We start from the raw sequence: 22,039 nt of genomic DNA on the forward strand, positions 1-22,039 counted from the left end.
GCTGACAGGAAAATAACTGACGTCAATAGGTGTGTTCGACAGCATGCGGCGCTGCGCACTGCGCAGACCGACCGGCGTATGACATCAGAGCACAGCTCTTCGAATCACTCTCGCGGATGTTTAATGACATACGCCATCAGTTTGCACAGCGCCATATGTAGTCGAACACACCTAATAAGCGGGTCATCTGATTTGAAAACGTGGTGTGTGGTGGTGATGAGCTATTTTTGTAACCTTTGCAGCCAAGCCCCAATGCAATGCAAAAGCACATCATAGTTTACAAGAGCTTATGGTTTGTATTGCTCTTTCTTGTCTATAAAATGATGCAGGACTATGTGACCCATCCGGTTTTTCTACTCATCAGCGTAAGACCTTTTTTTAACTTTGTTGTTTACTTATCGATGGATTTATTATGAACATATTAGATTAATTTATCTGAGTCAAATTTAATTCAGAACATGTCTATGTGTTTCAATGTTTATGTTAATTTTTCTATGTTAAATCGCAAATAATGCTACTAAATGATACAAAAGTTCAATAGTACATTTTATAAACTGCAGGGGGCACTATTGTCATTGCCTTTTACTATTTGCAAGTGTTTAGCAAGAGCAGTTTTTACTAAAATGTTCAGTAGACAAACAACAAAGCGCATAAATTAAAATATACATATATACGGTATAGATCTATATAATATGCAACTAGAGTTTTAGATTTACTAAAACACACATGTTGACCAATCTGAGACACAAGAACCACTGAAGTTTAAAGTCTTTAAGGTCACTTGGTTGTTAGCAGAAAAAATCATCAGCAGTTCAAAACTAGCACAGACTTGGGAGGTCTTGTGATTTTGTTGTCAAAGTTGGTTGTCCTGGAGCATTAGAGTATAAAGTAATGTAATCCATTAATTTTTCTGTACCACTTAACCTATTGGGGTCATGGAGAGTGCTGGAGCCTGTTCAATACTATCTCAGCAAAGAACCACCCTGGGAAGTATTTTAATCTGTAAACAAAAGCAGATTTATAGAGAACAACCTTTTGCTGCTGTCAACTAACAAGACATGTTAAGGTCAGTCTTGCCACTGTTCACTTACTCTAACTAAATTCCAAATATAGGCTACCTGAAAATAATGAAAAACAACTTTAATTTTAACAGTCCCAACTTTGACTATGTACACTGTCAGAAAGAAAGCTTCACGTCCATTTGCTTTTATCCAAAGCAACTTACAAATAAGAGTGCATTTAACAGTTTGTGGCAGAGCTAATATAAAGTGCAGTTTACAAGGCCAATTTAGAAGTAGGAATATGGGCTGGAGCATTGAAAGGGTGAACAACATAGAAGTTTTTATTTTTAACTTGGACAGTTTCTAAATGAGAATTACTTTGAATCAGATTATAATTGAATAGCTTTCATGTTTTCTGTCAATTTTAGAGGTTTTATTTTTTCATATTTTCATTGCAAAATAACTTTCAGTTAATGGGTGAAGAATGTAAAACTTTGTAATGTAACACCCTATTTTCTTCTACACCCAGAAGTTTCCTGCTTTCTATGTTTGTAATGAGCAGCTAGGAATTCTGTGAATGTATTATCGCACTGGGCCCCTTTAAAAAAAAAATAGCAGTTAAGCAAGTAATTGTGACCAGCCAAGCGCCCCCAACTGGCAACAGCTCTGGTAATGACCAAATAGAGGCCATATCAAAGAATTTCATGTAGGCATATTGCACAAGCATTACCAAGACATCTTTGAATAAAGCACAATGCAGAATGTCCAAACAAACTTAAAAAACTGTTTATTTTTATGCGTCTCAATAAGTACTTAAGTGTTCGGTTATAATTGGTTGCTGTACATACCGTCCTTTTGAACAATTTATACGCAATCATGTCAGCCAAAAACGATAAAATGTGTTGCTAAAATATGAATGACCCTAACCCTAACTAAATTACGCAAAAAAGTGCCGTTCATGATGATAGCACGCGCCACCCGTGCATTAAATAGAAACATCATTTGAAACGAATAAACACATCTGGAGCATTGGGACGTGCGTGGATTAAGGGAGTGCAGCCCAGGTGGGTGTGGCTATATAATAGTAGTATATGTTTTCTCCCACCCATTGCACACTTTCACTCTCTAAACTCGACCACAGCTGCCCTCAATAGTAGAGGCGTGGCCCCTAAAATAATGAATTCTCTATTAAAATACTTGTTGATACTTCTGGGACTTATCTCACTTATCATCAATATCGTGCTGATATGCCTAAACTCAAACAGGCTCCCAAAATGCATGTCCCAGCCGCAAGAATCCTTAAAAGTAAAGCATTCAGATAAAAGTCAGATTTTTTCGGACCTAACAGCAGAGGAGTACAAGTCAGTTCGCGACTACATGTGGGCGGAAAAAAGCCTCAAGATTTCTCACGCAGCCACCGCAAAACCCTCCGAGAATTTCATCTTTTTGATTGACCTTTTGCTCCCGAAGAAAGCTGATGCGCTGCGGTACTTGGATGACAATGGACAGAAGCCGCGACGGGAGGCTTCAGTTGTGGTGTTTTTTGGTGAGCACGGACACCTGAAGGAGTACGTGGTGGGACCTTTACCTGGACCACTGAAGCATCGTGATGTCACCATGGAGAAGTACAATACGGCAAGTTTACCCTTCACGGCCCGTCCGGTAACAATTGGAGAGTATGGGGAATTGTTCAAATTCGTTGATAAAGTTTTCAGAAGCATAGAAAAACCACTCAGAGAAAGTTTTGGTTATATCCCCGGAAAGAAGGAATTGTTGCCGTTTGAGGCTATGCCAAGAGGTGTGAAGGCTGGTGACCGTAAAACCTGGATATCTTTTTTACGCGATTACAGTGGCATGTACCTCCATCCCGTGGGCTTTGAAATTCTGATCTACCATGAGAGCAGTAACTCGTCTAATTGGACACTGGAGCGGTTGCAATACAATGGACAATACTTTAATAACACTGACGATTTTAAACGAAAATATGAAACTTCAGATTTAAAAAAAATAGTCCACAAGGAAATCACGAATTACGCATCACTTGAGCCCAAAATTAAACCATCTGGTTTAGGACCACAACAGTATTATCTTAAAGGTAAACGTTATAGCGTTAGAAACAACGAGGTGGTTTTTCTTGACTGGAGTTTTGCGTTTGGCTTGAGCTCCCTTACTGGGATGAGAGTTTTTGATATTCGCTTTAAAGGAGAGAGGATCGCTTACGAGCTGAGCGTGCAGGAGGCAATGTCTGTCTACGGCTCTCTTACACCTGGCCTGATGCTCACAAAGTTTCTGGACTCGAGTATTGGCATCGGTCGCTTTGCCCACGAGCTGGTGCGAGGGATTGACTGTCCGTACGGTGCCACCTACGTAGACACATACCGTTATATTGATACAAACGTCACGCTGCGCTCCAGAAACTCCATCTGCGTTTTTGAGCATGACATCGGCCGACCACTGAGACGACATTTTGCAGATTTCTTTCATAATGGTTTTGGTGGAATGGCAAACAGTGCATTAGTTTTCCGCACTATTACTGCTATAGGTAATTACGATTACGTATGGGACTTTATTTTTTATCAAAGCGGCTCCGTGGAGGCGAGAGTTCACGCCACTGGTTACATAACGTCCTCATTTAAGATAGATGGAAATCAGAAGTACGGCCACCAGGTTGCGGAAAATGTCATTGGAAATATCCATACACATTTTATCAACTTCAAAGTCGATCTGGATGTCTTGGGTAAGTTCAGTTTTAAAAAGATGAAAAACACATTCACATTAATTATTGTTTGTCATGTTTGGTGAAAAATAAACTAAATGAAAATTAAGAAGTAATATTTTGTAAACATACGTGGTGCTTTCCAATTTGACTTATAAATTCTTAAGTTGCTCTTCTTAACTTTGGGCATCCAGCCAATTGAGAGCTAAATGTGAATGATGCTTGCCTTTAGTCCTTTAAGTCCTGATGACATATCCACACTCCAGGTTCTCATACAAAAGTGTCAATTTAAGTTTAAAAAAATGTGGGGCTTAAAGTGCTAATTGTTCATGTTTTTATTAATCATTGTATACATATTGGGAGTTTTTAAATATTGGGAAATTAAGTGGTAGTTTTGATTATAATGGAGTTAACCTACTCCACACCACAAACCACGCCCCTGGGTCATACTGTCACAATGATGCAAGGAGTGTCAGTCCCAGCTATTTATAGTCCAGGTAACACCTTTCAGGTATGGCATTGATCAAGTGATGCGTGGCATGATGGGAAATGAAGTACAGAGTTAGTATTTGGGTTGGATGAGAGTTCTAGTTACCAGGAGAGAGATTGAGGGCAACCGTGAAACATGCACCTATTTATTCACATTGTGCTGGATCCTTTTTTCGTCATGCTTTTAAAGCAAAAATATATTTTTTAAAAACAGGCACATGATACGCCCAATGATACATAAGAATGTCTTCTAAAAGAAAAAAATATAGAACACACATGCCAGGTTCTTCTTCCAGGATCTTAGAAATATGATCTTTGCATTAATTTTGGCTTCAAGGTTTTTAACTGTGAAACTGTGTGTGACAAAGAGGTCTATGATTGCATTGATTTTACATTAATTGCACTGGAATTGAAAGAATGTTCCTTTGAATGAAATGTATTGTTTACATGGATTACTATCATCTTTTGAAGCCATGATATATTTTAGATTTTACAAAAATTTGTAACAAATTCATACAGATTTTTTTTTTTACATGAAGGTCTAGAATGTCCAATTTGCTATTCCAATAATATCCATGAAGCCTCATTTTCATTTAAATTCTCAATGAATATATTGCTTAAGACAGCAGAGAATACCACAGGAAAATGCTCTGTTGACAACGTCTAAAAAAAAAACGGTTACATTTCATTTTGATTGAAGGTGTGAAGAACATGTTCCAGACTAAAGACATGGAGTTTGCGGAGGTACCATTGCCGTGGATGCCCTCACATAAAGCAAAGATACCACGGCTGGTGGAGAACCAAATCAAGACAGAGAAAGAGGCAGCACTGAAGTTTAACACCAAAATGCCCCGTTATCTTCATATAGCCAGCAACCGCACCAACCGCTGGGGCCAACAACGCTCTTACAGGCTTCAGGTGTTCAGTTTTGCTGGGGATCCCCTTCCTGAATCTGAGCCTGAGGAGAGGTCCATGTCCTGGGCTCGGTAAGGATGATACCAAAACCCAATATGTAGTCGTGTTTTGTATAAATTTTTTTGTGTTGGTAATATACTGTATGATGGAATAATAGATGCTTACTCTATTGTTTTCCTTCTCTCTTATAGGTATAAAGTTGCTATAACCAAGCATAAAGATAATGAGCAAACTAGCAGCAGCCTTTATAGTCAGAATTACATGTTGTCTCCATTTGTTGACTTCAGCAAATATATCGAAGATAACGAGAGCATCGACAATGAGGTATTATTACATTTGTCGAAATCCGACAGGTTTACTTTGAAGTAACATTATTGGGTTATTTAGTTATAGCATGCAACATATCTCTATTGTGGAGTTTGCTATATTGGCCAATGACTTTGAATTACATTAAACATTTGCAAATCATGCATAACAATAACAATTTGTACTAATCATTGATGTCTTCTTTAGGACCTGGTTGCCTGGGTGACCGCTGGATTTCTACACATTCCTCATGCAGAGGACATCCCCAACACGGTTACCGTAGGCAATGGTGGAGGCGTCCTCATTAGGCCGCACAACTACTTTGATAATGATCCATCAGTCAACTCGCCTGATGCAATATATTTTTCACCAGGCTCTGAGAGTGACTGTGAGTACAACACTATGGCCTGCCTGGATAAGAATACGTGCAGTTCAACACTGGAGCCATTTACTTACCATGGATTTGAGGGAGTTATGAAGTTTGATTAGGGATCCTTCCTTTACATTGTGATATGCTGCATGTATGATGTTGCTAAATTCTCAAGTATCATGCAGCAAAATTATATTGTGAATCTTCACTTACTTTTTGTTTGTTACTTATTTAGACAAGTTATCAGAGTTTAAAAATGCTTTAGTTTTTTTTTTTTTAAATTGATTGTGTGATGTGACAAATATTATCACAATTTTTCTTGGATAAGTGCTTTCTTACACTTTTAGGGGTGGTTTCTAGGACATTAAAGTAGTTTTTACAAAAATACTGGTATGCATATTAAGACAAAACAATAGTACTGATATATGTTAAGATATATCAGTGCATGAAGTTTTAAAAATTGGCAGTTCACACATGCATTTTAGTCTGGGACTAGGATAAGCCCTGTCTGGGAAACCACCCCTTTAAGTTTAGGAAATTTGCATATATTTAGGTTAAATGCATCCTTAAGGCAATGTATATTTTTTGTGTGTGTCATTTTTATTAGTGCTGCATCACGATTGGTCGCGACTTTAGAGTTTGCAGAGTGGAAGTTTTTGTTTACATAATATATGTGTGTGTACTGTGTGTGTACTAATAAGTATGTACACACACATACATGTATAATTTAAGAAAAAAAATGTATATAATAAATATTTATATTTATATATAATATAAATTATATATAAATATAAACATGTATATGCATGCAAATGTTTCTTAATTATATACGCGCACGCATAATTATTATACACAGTACACACACATATATTATGTAAACAAGAACTTTTGTTCTGCAGAGGATTAGTCGCGACTTGTCGTGAGGCAGCACTAATTTTTATTATACTTTTGTACAATAAAATCTTTCTAAAGATTTAGAGAGATTAAATTAGACTGTGAAAACCACTCTTATACTTTTATTTATAAAAAATGTTCATCCATCCAATAAAATGTCAAGGGTGACTATTCTGGTTGTACGTTTCTTTTATGTGCATGCACCGTTCAATTCTGGATGGCATACATAATACACAGCTTTAAAGAAATATTTAATTAATTCTTTCATTATTCTTTACGACATGTAGTATTTATGTATTTATGGCCAGAACTGGTTAATCTATACACAACTTGGGGGAGGAGCAATTTGGTCTCCAATTCACCCAACATGCAAACTCCACACAGAAATGCCACCATACCTAGCCGGGGCTAAAATCTCATAAATTAAATGCACCAGAGTCAAACATACTTTGTATCATAACCTGATTTGAATTAAATTGTACAACATATATTTTGACTTACTATAACTAACACTCATTCTCAAAACATATCCTAAAGCTGAAGGCACACCAACAATACCGATACACATTTTTATGTCTCCTATTTATAAAACACTAATTTCTGGTCTTGGCGTACCCAATGAGTTGAATTAGGGGTGTTTGATAAGAATAACTTAAAATATTGTGGCAAAGGAATGCCTCGAGGAACAGTGTTGAAGAACACATTTTTCCTAACAATCTCACTGCAGGTCAAGCATGCCTCTCAAATTTCAAATATGATGCTATGCCGCTGGTTTAACATCATGATGTTTGGCTCAAATCATGCAAAAACAATTGTTTGCTGTTACTGGCATCCAGGCTCTATCACAGGCTTAAAATGCTTCTCTCTAGCTACAGCAGTCAGATACACACAGTCATACTTTGAAATTAGAGTAAGCATTTATCCATACTTTACATCATATGTCAAACAATACATTTACACATATTCATTCTGTAGACACTTTTATCAGGTTACAGAATGGACTTTTTATCACGTGTGCTCTCTGACCTTGGCATTGCGAGTAACATGCTAAAGCAATTTAGTTTCTCCCTCGATTACAGGCTATTTCCTACCTACATGCACACTTTCTCTGTGCTTGTAGGAGGCAGTTCAGATCTATTAAGTTAAACGCTGAGATTTGCTGAATCACAGCTGAACAGATAAGGAATCCAAACCTGTTAAGAGCATGACCCAGGGGGACATAAATTTGTGAACTGAAGCTGTAAACAAAACTTCTGCTAGGATTGATGATTGTTTTTCTCAACACTCAAAGCATGTACATGCAATGGAAGACTGATGATGTAAATGTATTAAACAAATTCCAGCTCTCTGTTTCTCTTTTTCTATGTCCCAAACAGAACCCCCACACAAGCATACACACATACTGTATATAGCTGTTCTGTCAAGATCTCTGCAGTTAATGACTTCCAGATGGTTTATTCCAGAGCAGGAACGCAGTAATGTCCGTGTTATCTCAAACAGTTGACACATACTTTAACCCTCAAAAGCCCCATACTTTAACCCTCAAAAGCTAAACATCATGTAAAGAGTGACGCCCTACATACTTCCTGCGGGATATCTGGATCTTTAGAGATATGCCTTAAATATAAGGAATAGGAGGAAGCCATTTCCCACTCACATTTTAGACTATACTTCATATGCAATACCTTACTTTAAACCACACCTGTTAAATTATTTATTCTGATTTGTTGAAGAATGTTCCATGGGTGTTGATTATTTTTCTATAAACCATACACCTAACCTGGCAAATGTCTTAAAATAACCAACATAGCAATGTCTGTGGTAACCATGGTATAAGCTGAATAATTGACTTCAGTCCTTTGAATTATTTGAAAATAATGCACATTATTGTCATATTTTCGAATAATTCCACAGCCTGTCACCAATTCTTCCTTGCATAAATTGTATATAATAAATACTACATTATAAATTTTGAAACAAACATGTCTCACCATAGAAACATGCTGTGGGGGAATTACTGTTAAGACCCGTTGATCAGTGATGATAAATAAAGACCAGAAGTCAGTGACTAAATTAATAGAAAAGTTTTTTTTATGAAGAATTCTTTGCAGTTCACTCAGCATCTGCAACACTCAGCAAGGAGTTACAAAGCCGATCTGCTCACACATTGCAATACAGAGGTCTTTGTACTCTAACAGAAATAATAAAACTAAATAATAAATCAAAATGTAATGCCCAAAATGTTAATTTGTAACATTTCTCATGAGGCTGTTACAGCCCTCGGTTATTTTTATACATAAAGTCCATGCATGCTATATACAGACTTGTAGAATTTTACTAATGCAAGAATATAAACAAACAGGTAAAACTGTATGCTTTTCTGGTTCTTCATTAGTTTGCAATCAGTCAATTTGTTGTAAGATTTTTTAAATTAGAATCAAAACCTTGACTGACAATTCTTTTAAAGGGGTCATAGCATGAAAATGTTAGCATTGCCACTTCGTAGGTTTGAGCAACAATGTGTCGTTTTGGGTGTGTTTTTTAAAATGCAAATGAGCGGATGAAGTGCTAATAAGATAATAAGATATCCTTATGACATCATAATGAAAGCCAAATTTCAATGACCTATTTTTGCTCACACCTACAAAGTGGCAATGCTAACATTTTCATGCCATGGCCCCTTTAATAAGCTCTGCAATTTTCTTTGATGTGAGAGCCTCAGAGCAGAGCTGTTTACAGCATTTGCTCTCATTAGATTCATTATTTGTATTTTGCTTGTCAGCCATATCTTAGTCGAAACCCACAAGACACAGCAGCAGTTTGGATGAAATGGCAAACTTTAAACAACAAGGCTTGACTTCTGCTTTGTGAAACTGCAGAGAATACTTCCAAATGTATATCCACTTTACAAGTCCAGTTATGAGATACAGAAAGATTTGTCAATGTATTTAGATTCTTCAAATATTTTTTTACAGCTGTTACATATGATTTTGATCAATTTCAGAGTCAAAAATGCATTTGCTTTCAGAATCGAAACTCCTCGTCACTCCTTTCTTTGTCAAGTTCGCTGGCTTCCTATAGAAGCTCGCATCAAATTTAAACCTCTGCTCCTGGCCTTTAAAACCACCACTGGGTCAGCACCCCCTTACCTTCACTTGCTTATACAGCCTTATGTACCCTCTCAATCCCTGCGCTTTGTCACCGAGCGACGGCTTGTGGTGCCATCTCAAAAAGGGAAAAAACATTATCGCGGACCTTCTCAGGAGCTGTTCCACAACTGTGAAATGATCTGCCGGTCGCGATACGATCTGCTGACTCTGTAACTGTCTTTAAGAATCGGCTAAAAACCCATCTCATCCACCATAACCTCACTTCCTAATATAGGACTTACTATCTCTCTCTATTTTTTCCTTTTTCTTTTTAAAAAAAATTGCTAACTAACCCTTGGCTATGTAAACTTGATGAGACTCTTTCAAGTGCAATTATGTATTGCTATTTTTGTGTTGCTGTAATTGCTTCTATTGTTTACCTCTTTTGTAAGTTGCTTTGGACAAAAGCGTCTGCTAAATGACTTAATGTAAATGTAATCGTTCCTGATGCATCCCTGATTAACCAACACACATTACTTTTTCAGGTTAATTTCTATTTAATTATGGTTCTAATATACTTCCTGCCTGCCTGATTTGCTAAATTCGGGGTACCCCCATTTGAATGAAAGAGTCTGAGAGGTTATGTGACACACCAGTGCGCAACCTTTTCCTCCCCTTACAGAAAAGAGAATACAGCATCCAGTGTCTTTCCTTCCCTAATGAAAGGAGAATACCCCTACACTTTTTGCCAATTATGACATCTAGTGTATTTCCTAGTGGAGAGGAGAATACTCCTAGGTCTGTATTGTCTTTAAACTCAACACACTTTATGAAATTTTCTTCCACTTACGGCATCCATTGTCTTCCATCCTGAATGGAATGAAGCATAGCCACATATACACTTGTTTTTACAAGAATTTATACTTACACCTGACTTACCCTGGACTTACGGTGTCTTCCTATTTACGTCTAAGTGGAGTAAACCAGTCACCCCCTATAAACTCAAAAGCTCTTTCACCAGACAGCCCTAAACACCATCTTACTTCAATTAAATCTTCCTACCTTATTTTCTAGTTAATCAGGAATGTCATCAAAAAATGATTGCCTGCATCCTCCACCATTAACTGTAGTGGAATTATGTCACAAGGTGACAATCTTTTAGGGGCGGAACCAAAAGTTAGGAATTTTGGTTCCGCCCGGAAGTGTTTCACCCGGACCGGAAACGAAGAACACCGGAACTTCCGGTAGCGCCGCGAGGAGGAAAATCGGCGAATTGAATGCAGCTGGGCCTAGTTAATCAGCAGCGGTCGATGATTGGAGGATATGCTATACAAGATGGTATTTAAGATTAGCTTAAATCACAGTTTGGTGTGCTTGTTGTGTGCTACGTGTACTTGTGGTACGAATTGACTGGTGTGCTGTGTGTTTACTTGACGCGCTACTGGTGGCGGCCCAAACTCTCTTCCTCAGGCTGAGATCGTCCGTTTGGCGGAACATTGGAGACCTTAAAGGTTGAGGAACAAACGGAAGTTACTGATTTAACGACACATCAAGAGGAAAGGAAATGGAGTATTGTGAGTTGAAGTTGCCTGCTGTGTGGACCAAAGGAACAGGGCAGTAAGAGACACAACCCTCAGGCTTTGTGAGTAACAGTATTGTTGCATACACGCTGTGTATATTAACTTGCCTTTTTAGTGGACCCCTCTGTGAGAAGGAGAGTGGCCCTACCCCTAAATACAACGTGGTGGGTGAGCCGGAGAGAGTTTTGCGTTGAAGCCAGCCACAGTGACGAAACCACCACGAGACCGCAATATCCATCGCTCATCGGACCTGGGCAAAGTGAACGAAGACGGGCGTCCTTTGTGTGCACTTCAGTGTGGTGGGTGAGTCTTTGTGCTGTGAGAACTTTCACTTTATCGTGGTGTTGTGCATTTTGCTGTGCATTTTGCTGTGTATTGCTGTGTGTGTCTCGTCAGATAAACCCCCGCCTTCGTACATCTTGTCCGGGAGGACGAAGAGGCAGTCGGTCTTAGTGGACCTTAATATACTGTATGTTGTGAGTGTGCTTCTGGTTCAAAGTGACGGAGTAGTGTCCAGACTCGAGCCTCTGTGCAGACATTCGGGGTTTGTGGAAGAGCGGCGGTGAAGAGCTGGAGACTAGCGGATGTGTGAGTACTACTAGGAACTGTTTATTGTGGATACTTTGACCTGTGTATTACCTACCGTTGCAGAGAGTGTGGTGTAGGAATCCCGCCCGTCCCGAGGTCCCTACAAAAGGGCGCCCCTGTCCGGTGTGAGATCGCCTGATGGTAACATGAGAGGGCAGCGCTCTGCCTTGGTGCGACGTTACGCCCCTCTGTGACCAACGCCCCTGTCGTGAGGGTTCGCCCCCGACGCTACGTGGAAACCGCACACCCCGCCAGACTCATCTGCCATTTCCAGCTGCTGCCTGTGGAGAGAGAGAGGGAGAGAGTGAACACCAGAGAAAACGAGCTGTGTGGAACCTTATACTTACCGTAGGCTGTGTTCAGCGAAGAGGTGAGAGTAAACCAAGGAAATTAACTGTGTCTTGTGTCCCAAGCTGCTGCCTGTGGAGAGAGAGAGAAAGCGAGTGAACGCCAGAGGAAACGAGCTGTGTGGAATCTTATACTTACCGTAGGCTGTGTACAGCGAAGAGGTGAGAGTAAACCAAGGAAATTAACTGTGTCTTGTGCCCCAGCTGCTGCCTGTGGAGAGAGAGAGAAAGCGAGTGAACACCAGAGGAAACGAGCTGTGTGGAACCTTATACTTACCGTAGGCTGTGTACAGCGAAGAGGTGAGAGTAAACCAAGGAAATTAACTGTGTCTTGTGCCCCAGCTGCTGCCTGTGGAGAGAGAGAGAAAGAGAGGAACGTTACGACAAGGAAACGTGAGAGCACGTGGGGCGAGGACCCCCTGCGACGGATCCAAAGGTACACAGACAGAGAATCACCCCTTCGACAAGTCATACTGTTTTGCATTTCTGCCTCCAGGAAGGAAGAAGGAGGGCGCCACGGATAGCAGGGACCAGGCCGGAGTCTGACGTTCCTTTCCCCCCGGCTTATAGTGGTCTGCATCCCCCTTGCCCCTGCCTGCCCGTAGCAGTAGTACCCCTGAAGGAAGAAGCCAGAGATCCTTAGTTTTAATTGCCCTTTCCCCATTTCCCTATTCTTTTAAATATTTATACAAATAAAGATTGTTTTAAACTTTACTTGCTCTGGTGTTGTCTGGTCATTGGGTTGGCTTTGGGGACCTCCTCGAGGTGGAAGTTGAGAAGGGGCGTGGCTTTAGCCTAGTAACAGCCAGCCCCTGGGTGTGACAATTACAGTTAAGACACATTAATCAGTGATGCTAAATGAAGATCAGAAGTCTCAGATTAAGTTTATAGAAGTAATTTTACTGAAAAATTATTTGCAGTTTACTCAGCAGAAGTCAGCCGCAACACTCAGCAAGGAGTTCCTAAGCCAATCTGCTTACACATTACAATATAGAGGTATTTGTACTTTAACAGAGATAATAAAACTATGTCGTTATGTGAAATTTGGTTAAGCTATATATAAACTTAGAGAACTTTCACACATGGACATCCAGTTCAGAGCACATCTAGATTGGGTAACGGTATGACAACAAGAAGTGCGAGTTTAGGCACAGAATGAACGGTGAAGGCCACAGGTCATACCATCTTTTGTCCAACCTTCCTTAGAGCACTGTTTGTTTGGCAAGTGTAATAAAAACATTATGATTAGAAGTGTTTTCTCACAGAAGGCAGTTATATTTAGGGACTATGGCAAGAAGTAATTGTTTTACTTGTGATTTTAACACTAAAAATCAGTATCTTATTAATAAATATCCAAAATCATTTAAAAGGCTATAAGTAAAAGGAGGCAGATATCAGGAATCCACTGCTTCAATGCTTATGCACAAACGGGTTAAACAGACAAGCTGGTGTCCTGTATAAATACAGCATTTCAGATGTGAATCCACTGTATTTGTTTGAATTCAAAGTAGTAACAGAGATGAACAAGACACTGGTGAGAGAGAACAGACATGTTTGTTATCATCTTGTGAAACCTGTAGTCTTTAACCTTTTAGTTTTAAGTGGTCTAGGATTCTAGTTTCAGACTGAAGCAAAAATCTTGGAACATTTACATCATGTAAATTAGGACCATTCATTCTTCTAATTAAAGAAAGATGACTGGTTCCTTCTGGGAGAAAGCAGCCCCAGCATAATGTTATCATCTGTACTGCTTCCACTGGAGCTATGGTTCTAGATTTTTAGACTTTAAACATTCATATTGTTTTTGCCTAAATTCTAATTATCTCCCAAATCACAGCAAAAATAGATTTCTGGGTCAATATTGTCATGTTTTTTTGCAAACCCTGAATGTGTTTTGATTTGAATAATAGGTTATTTATACAATCCTTCCCTAAATATGGATTGGGGCCAGATTTACTAACAGCTTGCACCAGCGCAAACTATCATTTTGTCGTTAAATAATGACTGTTAGGATTTACAAAAGACGCGCAGTGGATCATTAGCGGTGAAAAGGTGTGGTCTAGTTATTTTTGCGAGTGATCTTATTGCATATGCAATTCTAGGAGTTTCCTAGCCTGGTCCAACCAGACTCTCGTACATTCATTTCATTTGTACAGAGAGTCTGGCCACGCTCCATTGCAAAGCGTTACTTCCGTTAAGGAGGTTCCTCTTTTTAAGTTTAAAACTATTGGATCTGCCCAGAGTCACTCAGGATCTTCCATAGCCATTCGCTTCGTGTTGTCCTGATGTATATCATGCCCGAAACCGGATGGAAACAACAAGTAAGAATAATCAGACAAACAAACTTAGCAAACCTGGTTCTTGCTCCGGCTTTAACTTCTGTATATTCAGCAGTTTTGTAACAACGGACCGAATAGATTTTCTCACGTCTTTCACCGCTGCCATTACTGAACTACAACTCAATCTGACGCACGACCTCAACGTCATCGTTCTTAGCCACCCCCATCTGTTCACTGATTGGTCCTGCAGATTTTTGCAGGAGAAAACGAAACTCTACAGAGCAGTCCCAGACATAGTACTGAAGCAAAATGAAAATTAAGCGGAAGCACGTAGGAGGGCGGAGCCAGGCTAGGAGTTTCCCTTAAAGACGCACATTTTTTGGGGAGGACAATATTTAAATGATTCATGCAACCCAATTTACTCATGTTTGCGCGTGTGTTATGACTGGTATATAGTAGAAAATTCTAAGTTAAGCTTATGTCAGCTGATTATATTAGTTAAAGCGTAACTAAACCCCTGGTCAGAGCCTGACTCCACCCACTGGCAATATTTGAAAAATGCAAGAAAAGTGGGCAGATCCCAACGGAGATAGAGGGGACGAACTAAGCTCATACCAAGCATGTGGTGAGATCGTAACAAGGGCGTGGTGAGCTTGAACCTGCTTACGTCACGAGTTACTTTTTGGACCCAACATCCATTAGGAAAATTCAACTGCAGTAGCCACCGTTCAACCTGAAGAGGGCAGCACTCAGACGTTTTTACACCATATATTGTAGTATTGAAACACTTTATATCCAAATGTCAAAAAACTTACTAAAATCAATGAACAGCACTAATAAAGCATCATTCTTACAGATCATTAACTAAAAAAAGTTGGTTAAGGGTTTAGTTACTCTTTAATTATTGGAATATTTTTATATATTATCCAGAATACTATTTAAAATATTCTGTCGGCATTAATGAATTTCTGCAACAAAAATTCAACAGTGCACAGAGTTTGTTTATGAAGTCCTGCTGCAATTCCCAGGCCACGAATCCAGATGGACAGCGGTTGGGGGAGGGGGTTGATACGTTACTGTGTATTATGTACAGCAGAGTTTCTAAGAAATCTCTGAAAGACTTATGTCTTCTGTCTTGCTCATAATATCTCATAAGTTACAAGGATTGCACAAGTTATATATCTAGCTGTATCTTAACTTTCTCAGCACTCCCACAGGGAAGCCAGATTGCCAAATGGGCTCCACAATTAGACAAATCCTTTGAGCAGCAAATCAAAGGCAGATTTCAGAGCTTGAGTGTTTTGGAAGAATTCTGGGCAGTAACCTATAAAATGTTTAATGCAATACAGTCTTAAAAAATAAGAAATCCTAAATTATCAATGACTTTTTAATTTCGCATTAGTTTGGATTCATGGATAATGATAATGATGATAATGAGGGTTGTGCAAAATTACGAAATGTCTGCAAACAAACTAAATTTAGCAAACTTATAACCACCTAGAATATTAGAGAGTTTGAGGTACATTTACATTGAGTTTTACAATCTTGGTGTTTTTACATCTTTAGTAACACGTGTAGGCCAATGTTCATGGTTGTGAAGGATTTTTGTGGTGGAGGTGGTGTTTTTAGTCGGATTGCATGCAATATTTATTTGTAAATCTAACAGATTCTGCCCACAGGAACTGGCCATTGTTTTCAAGACTACCCGCTGTTAAAGAGGAAACCGAATTCTGAGATGTGTGATTGGACTTGACCTGAGGCCATGAGACTGCAATGCCCTTTGAAGCAAACTGTACTTCCTGTGTGTTTTCCTGTGTATATATGTGGCTCATGAGAACAAAACTGTAAACTACATTTAAAAAACATACAATTCTCAGTACAGTGCATTGTGTCAGTACTCAGAATGATTTACCGCTAAAATGCAATCCCTCTAAAAAAGGCACATGCTGTGCTTTAAATGCTGTAACCCAAAGCATGTTCATTTGTCTTGGCCTCTGCAGAAAGAAAATAAGGCTGTTTCAAAAGTGCAATGGGCGTAGAAAGAAAAACAAGGATGCCTAAATTTCAAGGTTTTGCTTAAAAAACTGTTTATTTCTCTATTTGTGAGTAGTTTAACACAAGAAATCGTCTTTCAGTCTTTGTAAAAAAAGAAACAAGTACACAAAAGGAATATGCTACACCATTTTGTCACAGTCCCCCTTAACTAACTCCCATTAAATTTTAACTAGTAATAAACAAAAACATGATTTTAAAAATCATACTAGTTACCTTTCAGGTGATCACTACTACGTCACGTGACCGACAAATTGGGAACTGTGGCCTAAGAAGGCGACTGTGAAGCTCCGGAGAGATGACCTTTACATCACGGTACTGGGTAAGTCAGCGGGTTCGTCCAGCAGCTCCCAGCACCCCGATCCGCGACCAGTTGAGCTTCCGATGGAGATGGAAAGCATGTGTTTTACGTTGCCTCCGTCCTCTGTCGGTCCTCCCGGTGTTTCGGTGTCTGATGTAGCATCTTCGGATGCCAACTTGGACCCACTCCTGCTTTCGGGTAGTGTAGGGGCTCCCGTGTTCGACCCAGAGATGGTGGCCATGCTCGCTTGGGCTGTGGAGACAGTCGGTGTGGAGTGGAGAGCTTCTCCCCCATCCGCGCCGTCCCACCTTATTGATTGGTACTTCAGGGCTGCCAGTTTAATGCAGCCCCCTCCACCTGTACCTTTCTTCCCTGAGGTGCAAGAGGAGCTGACTCAGTCACCCCTCAACTCCCTTGATGGCGGGCCACTAAAGGGTATGCCGGTATCCCGACAGTAAAGCGCTCCGTGTCGATGCAGGAGGAGGGCCGGGGGTGGGGAATCTTTGGTTTCCATTTATTTCCGTTCCTCCGACTGTTCAGTTGGCAACCACAAAAAGAGCGAATTCCTCTTCCTTCTCCAGGTCTCCAGAGGCATGTAGGAGTTTGGGATGGGCTAATACCCTACGTCCTCCTCTTCCTCCTTCGCCAGCAGATGTATCGAGCAGCCAGGGACAACATCTAGAAAAGAGCCCCCTCTTATAACAACAGGGTTGTTATAGTCAGCAGGGGTCAGGTGAGTGTTACATTACACAAAACGTCTCACAATGCGGCCAGGGAGCACACGTCATCAAGCTCCCCATCTCCGCTCGCCACAGGTACTCAGATCGTGCCTTTAGTTCCCCTCGCTCGGTATCCGGGGCTTGGGAAGAGCTTCTCAGCCCGGCGTGTTGGCTCTTATGCACGATTCGTTTCGGTCATGCAATTAAATTTGCCCCGCGACCTCCCAAATACTCAGGCATTCGCTTCATTACTGTAAAATGCGCACGTACTGCATGCAGAGATTGCTGTCCTATTGGCGAAGGACGGGATCGAGCCGGTCCGTCCAGCCAAGATGAGGTCGGGGTTTTACAGCCCTTACTGTATTGTACCCAAGAAAACGGCAGGTTGTGACCGATCCTAGATCTGCATGTATTGAATCGAGCGCTTCACAGAATGCCGTTCAAAATGTTGACGCATATTTCAATGCATCCACCCACAGGATTGGTTTGCAGCCATCAACCTGAAGGACGCATACTTTCATGTCTCCATTCACCCCAACACAGGCCGTTTCTCCACTTTGCGTTTGAGGGGAGAGCATTTCAGTACAAAGTCTTACCGTTCTAGCTTTCTCTCTCTCCCCCGTGTCTTCACCAAAGTTGAGGAGGGCGCACTGAAGTCGTGTTCGCATTCTAGCGTATCTCAACGACTGGCTTATAATAACTCAGTCCTGACAGATGCTGTGACACCACTTGGGCTGCTTCATATGAGACCACTTCAGCATTGGCTTCACGACTTAGTCCCGAGGAGAGCATGGCTCAGCGGCTTTCACTGCATTATAATTACACCGAGATGTCGTCTCACTTTCACCCTGTGGTCAGACGGGGGTTTGTTCATCACCCCAGCGACACTAGCACATAAACTGCCTCGAGTTGTGGGCTGTATATATTGCGCTCATCCGTTTCATCAACGAGATTCGAGGCAAAGATGTTTTAGTTCGCACCGACAACATTGCGTCTGTAGCGTATATGAATCGCCAAGGCAGTCTGTGCTCTCGTCACCTGTCACATCTCACCCGTCATCTCCTCCTTTGGAGTCAAAAGAATCTGAGGTCTCTTCGTGCCATTCACATCTCGAGGTCGCTGAACACAGCAGCAGACGCGCTCTCATGAGCAGTGCGCCCCAGCGAGTGGCGACTCCACCCCCAGTTGGTTCAGCTGATTTTGAAACATTTCGGCAGAGCACAGATAGATCTGTTTGCATCTCCAGAGACAATCCATTGTTGCCTGTTTTATTCACTAAAAAAGGGAACACTCTCTGTGAATGCACTGGCACACAGCTGGCCGCAGGGTCAAATACGTGTTTCCCCCAGTAAGCCTTATTGCGCAGACACTGTGCAAAGTCAGGAAGGACGAGGAGCGCATTCTATTAGTTGCGCCATACTGGACATCCAGGAATTAGTTTCCAGAGCTCACTCTCCTCGCGACAGCCCCTCCCTGGCAGATTCCCCTGAGAAAGGACCTTCTTTCTGAAGGAGGGGGCACATTATGGCACCCACGTCCCGATCTTTGGAACCTCCACATGTGGTCTTTGGACGGGATGAGGAGTTTCTAGGTGATTTACCACACTTGGTATCTAACATCATCACTGTAGCACGAGCGCCGTCTACAAGACAGGTGTACACGCTAAAATGGAACCTGTTTGTTGACTGTTGTGCTTCTCCCCAAGAAGACCCCAGAGAATGCTCGATTAGAGTTGTACTTATCTACAGCATCGCTTGGACAAAAGGCTGTCTCCTTCTACCATTAAAGTATATATCGCGGCAATATCCACGCACAACACACTAATAAACGGTAGAACAGTGGGTCAGCACATTTTTAAGAGGCGCACAAAGGCTGCATTCTTCTCGCCCTCCCTCTATTCCTCCTTGTGACCTGTCTGTGGTGCTGAAAGCCTTACAGGACACTTCCTTTGAGCCTCTGCATTCTGTGAGTGTGAGGTTTCTAACTATGAAAAGTTTAACGCTCCTTGCTTTGGCTTCGGTTAAGAGAAAAGGAGATCTTCATGCATTTTTGGTCAACGATTCGTGCCTTACGTTTGGGCCTGCTGAATCCAGTGTAACTCTGTGACCCAAGCCCAGCTACGCCCAGCCCGGAGGAGGCAGACCCAGCCATGGCTTTGTTATGTCCTGTACGTGCACTACGTGTGTATGTGGATAGAACTCAAAGCTTTAGAACCTCAAAACAGCTCTTTGTCTGTTACGGTGGTCAGCAGAAAGAGAAAGCTGTCACCAAGCAGAGGATGTCTCACTGGGTTGTAGACACTATTGCCCTTGCATACGAAAAGCAGGGTATTCCTTGCCCCTTTAATCTGAGAGCACACTCCACGAGAAGCGTGGCATCCTCCTGTGGTTTCTCGCTGACAGAGGGCTGCTGGTTGGGCAACACCTAACACGTTCACTAGGTTTTACAGTGTTCGTGTCGAGCCGGTATCCTCTCGGGTTCTTTCTTCTAATTAGTAAAGGACACCAGGGAGCGGCTCGTGTTGGCTTGCAGCCACCGGAAGGCGTTTTTTACTCCTCCACTGCCTTGATGGCTGATCTTGCGGAACATCTGCTGTCAGCCTCTCACTAGCTGCATCCTTGAGAAACTGTGTTGGGCTAGGCATACGCATTGCGGCCCCTCAAGGGTTCCTATGCGTGTATTTTATCGAAGTCTCTTACTTTCCCTGGCGGAGCTCACTCCGCATTCCCCAAGTATGAGATATTACTAAGAGGGTTTCACGTCCTCAAGATGTCACCAAGTGGAGAGCCCCTCAGAGGGAACTTCCGCAGCGATCTTAGTTCCGCCTGACGAGTTCGCTTCCCAGATCGCTAGTTCACTATCATGGGTTAAGGAACAAGTAGTGACTGGCCTTCTGCAGTAAGCCTTGGATCCGCTCCCTACGTGAAGGGCTTTTTGCAGGCACTGGAAGGGTTCAGCTTCTGTGGCACTTTGGTAGGGTTTCCCACGCGACGTCGTAGTGACCCACTGAAAAGGAACGTTTCGGTTATGTATGTAACCCTCATTTCCTGAAGGACGGGAACGGAGACATCACGTCCCGTCACCACAGTTCTGTTCCATTGCTGAATTAGGCCATGCACTGTGTCAGCTTTCTCAGCCCAAATATCTGATTTGATTTCTGCATCTGCCTCTCGTTAAATACCCGAGCGACGGGGCGGCGCAAATATCTGCATGCCAAGTTCATTGGCGTGTAAGTAGTTTCTCAAAGTCCCGTGGGCGCGTTCCCAATTCGTCGGTCACGGTGTGACGTCTACGTTCCCTTCCTTCAGGGAATGAGGGTTACATACCTAACCAAGACGTTTTGTTAGGACAATATTTTGACTATTTTGAATTATACAAGATTAATGTATAATTCACCCAAAACATTAGAATTTTAGTTTTACAGACTCAGCTTCTCCAAATTTACAAAGTTATAAAATGTGTTCGACTTCATGTAGCGCTGCGCAGTCCAACAGGCAAATAACATCAAAGTATCACAAGAGCAATTTGACACACTGCTCTGTATGATTTTGAAATATTCCCACTGTACTTTAATGTCACCTGCCTGTTAGTCTGTGCAGCGCCACATGAGGTCAAACACACCTATATAATCCAGTTTCTATTTGAGGACCACTCCCTTCTCCCAGAAGAGAAACGATGAGACACGTCATTAAACCAACAGATCCCATTGTTTAACTTTTTGAGGTAGATGTAAAATATATATCAACAGTAGAGTTCGCTTTCCGTTGAACTATGTTTCACAATAAAATTTTAAATAAATATTTGATCTGATAAACTGTAATTATGCATTAGTCTTATTTACACAAAAAAATGCTGGGTTATTTTCAACCCGGTGTTATTGTCAAAAAGGGACAAACCCAACCGCCAGGTTAAATTAACCCAAAAATGTTTATAAATGTTAATATCAGTCAAAACAATTCAACATTTTGGGTTAAGACAACCGGACATTATTACCCAATGAGTTGTGTTTGTGCATTTTTGACTTATCTCTATAATAACCCAGAATTTTTTATGTGTAATTACAAACTGGTATTTTATTTTCATAGCAGAATGAATTGGTGTCCATTCGTGCAAATCTTTTTTTAAATGACTAGCCTGCTCCATCACCCTGGAGATGGCAGCTGTAAACATTGTGAAGCTCTTAACACTCTGCAGGTAGTGTTCTTGTTTACAGTCTGCCCTGGACATGTTCCATCTTTGTTTTTCCACATGGTCAAGTTGCTCTCACCGTAGCTCCCAGAAGTTCTGGAACACAGTGGAAAATTTGCCATCTTGCAAAGTCGTGAGACATCGCACGAACAGCCATTCACCTAATGACCTACAGTAAAGAGCAGGAAGGAGAAATCACAGGAGT

General features: G+C 41.2%; 1 protein-coding gene across 1 annotated transcript; it reads left to right on the plus strand.

The window, feature by feature from the left end:
- The first annotated feature begins 2,094 nt into the window (after positions 1-2,094).
- aoc2 (amine oxidase copper containing 2) lies at positions 2,095-6,068 on the plus strand. Its single transcript, XM_055193770.2, has 4 exons — positions 2,095-3,738; positions 4,907-5,192; positions 5,313-5,445; positions 5,635-6,068. Exons 1-4 carry the CDS (start codon positions 2,178-2,180, stop codon positions 5,914-5,916), a joined length of 2,262 nt encoding a protein of 753 aa, XP_055049745.2. The 5' UTR covers positions 2,095-2,177; the 3' UTR covers positions 5,917-6,068.
- The last annotated feature ends 15,971 nt before the right edge of the window (positions 6,069-22,039 follow it).

This window comes from Misgurnus anguillicaudatus, chromosome 19 (genome assembly GCF_027580225.2).
Source record: "Misgurnus anguillicaudatus chromosome 19, ASM2758022v2, whole genome shotgun sequence".
Classification (NCBI taxonomy): domain Eukaryota; kingdom Metazoa; phylum Chordata; class Actinopteri; order Cypriniformes; family Cobitidae; genus Misgurnus; species Misgurnus anguillicaudatus.

Bases quoted from the DNA above. Each gene is read 5' to 3' on its own strand.
- aoc2 (XM_055193770.2), top strand. From the start codon at position 2,178: ATGAATTCTCTATTAAAATACTTGTTGATACTTCTGGGACTTATCTCA. The intron at 3,739-4,906 runs GTAAGTTCAGTT...TTTTGATTGAAG, and splicing joins AGTCGATCTGGATGTCTTGG to GTGTGAAGAACATGTTCCAG. The intron at 5,193-5,312 runs GTAAGGATGATA...TCTCTCTTATAG, and splicing joins AGGTCCATGTCCTGGGCTCG to GTATAAAGTTGCTATAACCA.